An 8,134-nucleotide genomic window follows, 5' to 3' on the forward strand; every position below is an offset into this window, starting at 1 on the left:
GAAGTTCGCAAACGCATCGTGATCTTCAGGGACGGGGCACGCCATGGAGCCACAGCAGCTGCATCCTGCCACTAATCAGCTGCGCCTGGATGAGCTGGATCACGTGGCCATCTCGGGGAGAGATGCACTCCTAGGCAGGGTGACCAGAGTCCAGCATGGTCCTGATTTTATAGGGCCAGTCCTCGAATATTTGGGGCGCTTTGTCTTTATTATAGGCACCAATTACCATGTCCCACCGTAGGGGTGCGCAGGATAGCAAAGTTTGAAAAATCAAGGACGGGAGTGGGGGCAATAGAACCTATATATAGAAAAGACCCAAAGATTGGACTGTCCTCTATAAAGAGTGGGATATCTGCTCAACACTACCTCCAACCCCTGTCCTGATTTTCGGCACATGCTATCTGGCTATCCCCAGGCACCAGCCGTGTGTGTGACGCATGTCCAATCGGCTGCCCTGCGAGGAAGTGAGTTACCCTTCACAGACGGGTTAGGCCAGCCAGCCTCACCGTCCCCCCAGCACCTCACCCATACACAGCCCTGACAGCCCTCACGCGCGGGGGAAAGAGTCACACTTGCTCAGGTTGTAGCATAGGGCGGCAGATTGTATATAGTTTTTGTTGTGCCCAAATGGGGTGCCTACCCCACCCTCCCCACTGTTGCCTGTAAGCCGATATAAAAGGAAGTACAATGCGTCGGCACCACAAGATGTACAAGGGTCAATTCACACATGGAACGTCACGAAAGCAGCACTGCCTGCTTTCAATATACGGTATTATATTTGTTGCACTTGTTATGGAAAAGTGGGGGAATGTGTCTTAATGTTTTCTCTGATACTGTGTGGGTGCCTCAGTTTCCCCTGAAGGTGCCAAATTGAAGGTGCTGGGGACAAAGAGATCAGAAGAGATCCAGAAGAGACACAAAGGCTAGAGGAGGGAGTGTCCAGTTTGGGAGCTGGCTGGGGGGACATGGGGAGAGCCCAGAACTTGGGTCTAGGCTCCCCACCTTCCAAGATGGACCTTGCGGTGTCTGTTTTCTGTACTACAAGCTTGTTTTAGAGCTGTGAACCTGTCGTCTAATAAACCTGTTTTACTGGCTGGCTGAGAGTCACGTCTGACTGCAGATTGGCGTGCAGGGACCTCTGGTTGCCCCAGACCGGCCTGGGCCACCTCCCTGCGTAAAGCGCACAGTGTGGAAAGGGCAATGCTGAATGCTCTGAGGTCAGACCCAGGAAGGTGTAAGCCGTCTTGCTCTGGAGACAGTCTGCTCAGAGAGGAGGGCTCCCCCAGAGTCCCTGACTGGCTTTGTATGGGAGTAGTTCCAAAGCATCCCAGCATCCCCTTCCACACCATGCACTTCCTGGAAGTCCAAACAGGCACTGACACTCACTCCTCTGGCCTTTGTCTCTTTTCCAGGCATTAGGAGGCCACTTGATCTCTTTGTTCTCCAACACCTTCAGTTGGCACCTTGCAGGAGAAGTGGTCCAGGCTCAGTTGCCTGGAGACAGGTTTCGGCCATTCTCTGTGCAGAGGGCATCACACTGGCACTCTAGGCTCACAACAATCACACACCCTATATCCACCATCTAGATCCTGAGAAATGCATAGGGGAAACTGAGGGCACCCACACAGTAGTCAGAGAAAACATTAAGAACATTCCCACTTTGTAACACTGTATACTTTAAAGCCGTGTAAAATGGGAGGGGGAGGAGGAGTGATATCCCCGGTGGGACGCGTTCTGTCTGTGGCAGGGGGGGGCCCAGGGTTTAAAGACAGAGGCGGGGGGGCACCCACCCCCCCCCCGGCCCCCTACAGCCAGTTCTTCCACCCGCGCGCATGTCTCGCGGGCACCACATTGGTGGATCCCTTGAACCTAGAAGTCCCTCGAATGGCATGGTGATCATTTTGTGTTTTATGGGCTTGGGGGGGAATGGTGCACACGACCTGGAGTCTCTGTGCCATTCGGCCAATCACCTTGGATATCAGTTGGTTTATTTCCACACCGGAACAAACTTAGCACTCATATCACTGAGTTCTCCTCTTTGATAACAGTAGCACAGAGACCCAGAGCGTTTTAACCGCCAGAACTAAAGGCGCTTCGATACTATCTGTGGCCGGGGCTCCAGCAGGTGTCAGAAAACAGAACTTGAACTGCGGGTACCTCTTGGCCGGCCATCTCAGTTCTATCTTTGCGATTACTTGTTGGCGCAGCCAAAAGCAACAGTTGGCATATTAAAACAGCTCCTACCTGCCACTGATCTCTATAGCCTTAGGCAAAAGCAGCACAAACAAAGGGAGAGACACTGGCTGTTTTCTTTCAGGCAGGGAAGCTCCGAGGAGGGGGCAGGGGAGAAACCCCAGCTCCAAATATTGGTGGAGCACAGTCCCCAGCTTTGAATATTCCTGGTGCTTGAGCACCCGCTCGAGCCCATATAAGCTTCCACCCCTGCAGGTGAGTTCCTTCTCCCAGCCCTTCCCAGCAGCCAATCACCTCCCTCAGACTGTGCTGCATTCAGCTCTCTCTAGGACCCTGCAGCCTTGCTCTTACATGCTCCACTGCTTCCCATCTGGTGCCCCCAGACCTTTTGGTGCCCTAGGCGGCTGCCTATTTTGCCTATGGCTAAGGATGGCCCTGGTTACAAAATCCTTGTCAATGAGATTGTGACACATCAGCCAGTAATTGCTCTCCTTCCCTCTTTTCCTTTCTTGATATAGCTGTAAAGATGGGCCAGAGCTAAAAGCCTGTATCCAAACACCCCTGAATTCCAGGACAGTTCAGGTCCAGTCTTCAAAGTTTGGGTCCATGATTAGCATAACTGCCTTAAACTTCTTGATTCAAGTTAATTAAAACATGCCCATCTACAAAAAATGGGTCTGAACTGTCATTCACTGTGAATGCAAACATGGAGAAAGACGACTGAAAATTATTTTAGACTTGAAGAGATGTCACTCAGCGGAACACATTGATTTAAAAAAAGTCATACATATTCCCTACATTTTCCTGTTCTCCTTTACGATCAAGAAGCTTGATGTTAACAAGACGACAGGTGATAGAAAGTAGAATGTAGAAAATTTCTCTTCTTTCATCCTTTTCATAATCAGAAATCAAGCAACTTTTGAATGGCATACAAGATTGAAGATGGGATGTTCAAACTGAAAATTTTAGCTCTTCAAACTTTTGAGCGAAGTATCAGTGCTGCCCTCAGCATTCTACAAAATCATGGATATCAGCAAAGCATCGAAAGAGATGTAAATAAATTACCTCAGAGGATCAACCTCCTCCTGAGATCATAGAAGATCATTTCAATGAAAATGGTGTCTTATAATACCAGTATGGATGAAGAGGCAACACCTTTATATTTACCGAGAAAGAAGAAGATAGGAATAGGTGGTTCTTGCAAAAATGATATTCTGGACCAGACAGACCACTGCTGGGTATATCTCTTGATCACAAACTTAGTATTGCAGCAGGAGCTGGTACTGCAAATAACTTTTTTAATAGAGAATGACCCTTTCCTGTCCTATAAATCATCATCTTTGGCTGCACAGAGAATTACATTGTAGGAGGAGCACTGCTGGGGTTGAAGTCTTTGGGGAATACATGTTGGGATTCAAACCTTGGCAAAAATACCTGGAAAAAAGCAGAATGTCAAATTTAAGGAGCTGATCTGTGTCCTACTAACAAACAGGGATGAAGAACTGCAGTTTCTGGGATTGCCTTAATAGCAAATGTCAAGTTTTCACACTTTAGGCAGAGTATAGTGGAAGGATCCTGTTAAAATCATTAAGATCAGAATAACATTTTGAAATCACTTATTTCCTGGGTTTGCAATTTTTATTTATTTAAGCAAGGGATGATTTTTGGTTTCTTGGACCAACTTCTTTGCCTTAATTCTCTGTGAAAATATCCATAATGCCTTGAGATTTTTAACTACACTTGTTACTATCGAGTAGCAGCAAAATATTCATGTTAACCACAAATCAAATAGCATCTGTGTTACAAATAAAGGGAGAGATTCAGAAATGTTATTAGAAAAGCCTTTGGTTGGTTGCTTCTATTTATTTTAAACATAAAGAAACATCTACCACTGTAATAAGATAATGTCTGCACATTTCCTTGGTTGGCAGTCACCAAACCCAGAGTCGTATTTTTAAAGTCTCATATTTGCATGTGCTTCATGCTTTGGTCTTTAAATAGTAAAATTATTTAAACAGAATATTGCTAGTTTACTGTTCTGTGCAGACTTTTCTTACACATGTTTGGCAGGAAACATTTGTTTATAAAACCAAACAAAAATCTAAAATGCCAGGATAGGTAAGATACTCTCTGCACGGGCATGTGGAAAGTTAGTGGAGTGGGTAAAATATAAATGCCTTGCTTGGCTCTGAGACAAAACAAAAGAATCATCATTTAGAGATTCCCCCACCCCCAAGTTTTTTGGTAGGCAAAATGTAAAATCCCATCATGAATGACCATCAGACGTGTGCCTGGATATTTGCACTGTATATTGTCTCATCTGTGCCTTATTATCATGCTCAATGATCAAAAATCAAAAGCAGAGCAAAACTCTTAGGTCAAGCCACCTGAAGACTTGGTCAGTCATGGGGCTGGGAGAGAGAGAGGAGGTGCCATCTGCATCTCTGTTAGAACCAGGAGGATCTTCCCATACTTCTTCCTGCTTTATAACCTATGTCACAGTCACTATTCTTCATCTTTTGATTCTCACTATATGCCAGTCTGTCAACCAAAGGAGCTGCTATTTATCATAAGGCATTCATCTCCCTGGTGGGGCTGAGTGCTCTTCTTTCCCCACAAGCCCAGATTCTTTCAGCCTGCAGGGCAAGAGACCAGGGGGAAACTCAGCCCTGGAATAAGCAGGCACAATTCCCATTAACAAATTAAAGCTGCACTTTGTTAGTCCCACACTGAATTTAGTCACACCCAATCTCTCACATGGCAGCATAGGCCACCAAATGCAGAAAATAGGGGTCAGCTTGCTGACAATTGTAGGGCACTTTCCTAGGCAGCAGAACGGCACTCCCAAAATACCATCTAACCTTCCGGTTCTTATTCCAGCATGGTGATTTAACTGGCCTCATTATCTGTTAAGGATGAACACATTGCTGGGGCTCCATGCAAACATCAGACCATAAAAAATATGTTATCACATTTTACTGCTTTTCAAACCATTTCTGGTAGGAACGGAGAAACACTGGGAAGGGCTCATTATTATCTCCATACTTTAACACATTAGGGCAGTATAACAGATGCACCCCATCCTGCACACCATATGAGCATTCATTTCTTATTAAGCTCCTTGAATTTTAATACTATATAAATGACAGCTCAGATGGTGTGTGAGAGAGAAACGCGGACCCTCTTCACAATGGACTCAGAAGTTGAGTTGTGTATTTGAAGTTTGTAGCAAGTGAGATGGCAGAAATGCTGGTACTGGGGAACATGGTAACACCCTGTGTGCTGTTTACCTATGGCAGTCACCGTTCATGCCATAAATATTTCCAGAACTATTCTTAAAAGAACTGCTTGATGTTTAAAAATATTATTCCATTTTTCAGTTTGTGATAAAGAATTGAGTGACAACAGTTGTAGATACTTATTTGAACTCCCTATTTTTACAAAGCTAGGATATTTGTAAATGGAGAGCTAGATCCTCCAAACACAAGTTCAGGTGAATAGCACTTAGTCATGCAAGTAGTTCTATTTTGCCACAGAATTCCAGTTTGTATAAATTAGTTTTGTGTTTGCAAGCAGATCTTGCTCAGTAGCGATCTACCTGTACCTTTTTGATGCATCATACCCTGAAATTAGTAGAATGACTCACGTGAGTTAGGACTAATTGTATGAGTGTCTGTAAGATTGGATCTAAAGTAAATCAAAATGTGAAAATATTTTAAAAGCGAATAAAAAGCTGATTTGTCATAATGCAATCTTTTAAATTTACGGAATAGAAGAATAGACTTAGATTATTATGGGGCTACAGACAGATTGAGCAAATTGAGGAGTTTTCCAAGTATATGATCATTACCTAGATAAGTAGCCCAGATCTCACACTTGTCTCAGTTGGAAGTAAATCCGCTAAGAATCTAGCCCAGTATCTCCCTGCTGTATCTTATTTCCCTTCAAAAGATCACCGATGTTAGCGATAAAGATGTAGAGGAGTCTCTTCTTACAATATTCCCAGTTTTACCTAAGATAAGCATATGAGGTTATCGCTATTTGTAGTATCCACTTGTGCTCCTCTCTAATTGTAAGTAAGGCTACGGTTATGTCATGGAGGTCACTGAATCCAGAGATCTCCATGACATTTTCTGCTACAGCCTCTGGGGCTGCAGGACTGGAGCTGGCAGCCAGCAGGTTCCGGCAGGGTTTCAGTGGCAAGGGTCCCCCTGCAGGTTTCCAGTGACAGTTGACAGCTGCCTCGGGGGCTCTACTCAGGGATCCAGCAACCGGGAACAGTGTCATGGGAGGAACGGGGGAAAGGGGAAGAGAACCCTGCAGCTCTCAACCACCATAGTGGTGGGAAAAACCATGGAGTTGCAGCAGCAAAAGTCAGACAGGTCACGGCTTCTATGAATATTTGTTTATCGCTCGTGACCTGTCTGTGAGTTTTGCTAAAAATAACCATGACAAAATCTTAGTCTTAATTATAATGAAGACTCTGAATACTACAAATACTATGGCTATCTACCCATAACACTGACAGTTATCTAAGCTAACCAGTAAGATTTTAAGGGTCACCACTGTATTACAGCATGTTATCCAGTCCATCATTCTGCTGGTTCCCCAGCATACATGAATAACTAACACAAAAGACAAATGGCTGCTTGCAGACTGTATTTTTGACAACTTTTGATAGAGAGACTATGTCATTTGATGAATTACTTGGTGATTCATCATAATATAATAAAGTAAGCACACACAACCATACAGTACATCTCACCTATAATTGTATAACAATGCACCACATTCCTTTTTGTTAAAATTGTTTGGCCAAAAAAAAAAAAAAGTAGACCCAATCAGCAATTGTTTAAGAATGTATTACAAACACTAATTTACAACAGACCATTTTAAATTGAGACAAATTATCAAGTATGTTTTACAAAGCGTGGAGATGCCTGCATTGTAGTGACATTAAATAGTCTCTCTGCATTTCTTTAGGTCTCTGTTTTCTTGCACACTGATGTTTCTTCTGTTGGTTAAGATTAAGGATTCAAGGAGAAGAAAAGGGATGTTTTTAAATGTTAATGCATGCATTGGATTGTGCAGTCTGAGAAGTAGTTGAAGCATCAAGTACTTATTGTTTCCTCCTATAATTTACCATTTAGATACTTTATACGCTGTCAGTAAATGCAGGGCTGCAGTACATCAGAGATAGAGTTAAACCATCTGGATTTTTTATGGACTCACTGTCAATGAAACTCGATTACCTTTTAGTAAAGCTGTCAGGATAGCTAAATCAATGTCCTGGTGTCCTTCCGATCCCATGCGAAATACTGTAATCTGCAATTTAGAAGACAATGCCACTGTCAGAAACTTGTTCAGGTTTTCGCTCACATAGAAATTAAATCAGTGCAGGAACATTTGATCTCAAAAGACCACAATGGCTGCAAAGTGATTATCTAGCCATAGTCATTGAGCAGTAAGTATATTAGATGGCATTAACACGAATAGGATTTCTGTGCCATATAATTCACCACAGTAAATGGCATTAATGACCATACAACATAACCTAGCCAGAATCTTTTGAGCGAGAGCTACAGGGCCAAAATTATAGAGGAAATTATATCCTTCTGTTAAATTAAAATTAGATTTAATGGGTCAAAATTATTACTGCACTGGAGTTAATCAGGGATGAATTTGGTGCAGTAGGCTTATAAGCAGAGGATAGAATTGATGGAGAATGACCCTTGATGTTTTGCGTTCAAACCACAACCCTACTTAGTACCATGATTTCAGACTGCAGCAAATCAGTTACTGTGACAAAGTTCCTCCTCTGCCTTGGTGGGTCCTGCGCTTATTGGCGGATTTGTTCACCTCAGTGATCTTCCCCTCTTGTGGAACCCACAGTCTGGGTCAGCTCCTCCTGTGTCTGATCAGGAGTTGGGAGGAACCCGGG

General features: G+C 43.6%; 1 protein-coding gene across 6 annotated transcripts in view; it reads right to left on the reverse strand.

The window, feature by feature from the left end:
- TRPM3 (transient receptor potential cation channel subfamily M member 3) overlaps positions 1 to 8,134 on the reverse strand; it is a 597,865-nt gene that overhangs the window by 74,376 nt on the left and 515,355 nt on the right. For all 6 annotated transcript variants that reach the window (XM_032798185.2, XM_032798181.2, XM_032798183.2 and 3 more), the window contains exon 9: positions 7,446 to 7,518. In XM_032798185.2, the coding sequence (XP_032654076.1) occupies positions 7,446 to 7,518 (73 nt within the window). The remainder of the gene's footprint in view (positions 1 to 7,445; positions 7,519 to 8,134) is intronic.

This window comes from Chelonoidis abingdonii, chromosome 6 (assembly GCF_003597395.2).
Source record: "Chelonoidis abingdonii isolate Lonesome George chromosome 6, CheloAbing_2.0, whole genome shotgun sequence".
In the NCBI taxonomy this organism is placed as follows: domain Eukaryota; kingdom Metazoa; phylum Chordata; order Testudines; family Testudinidae; genus Chelonoidis; species Chelonoidis abingdonii.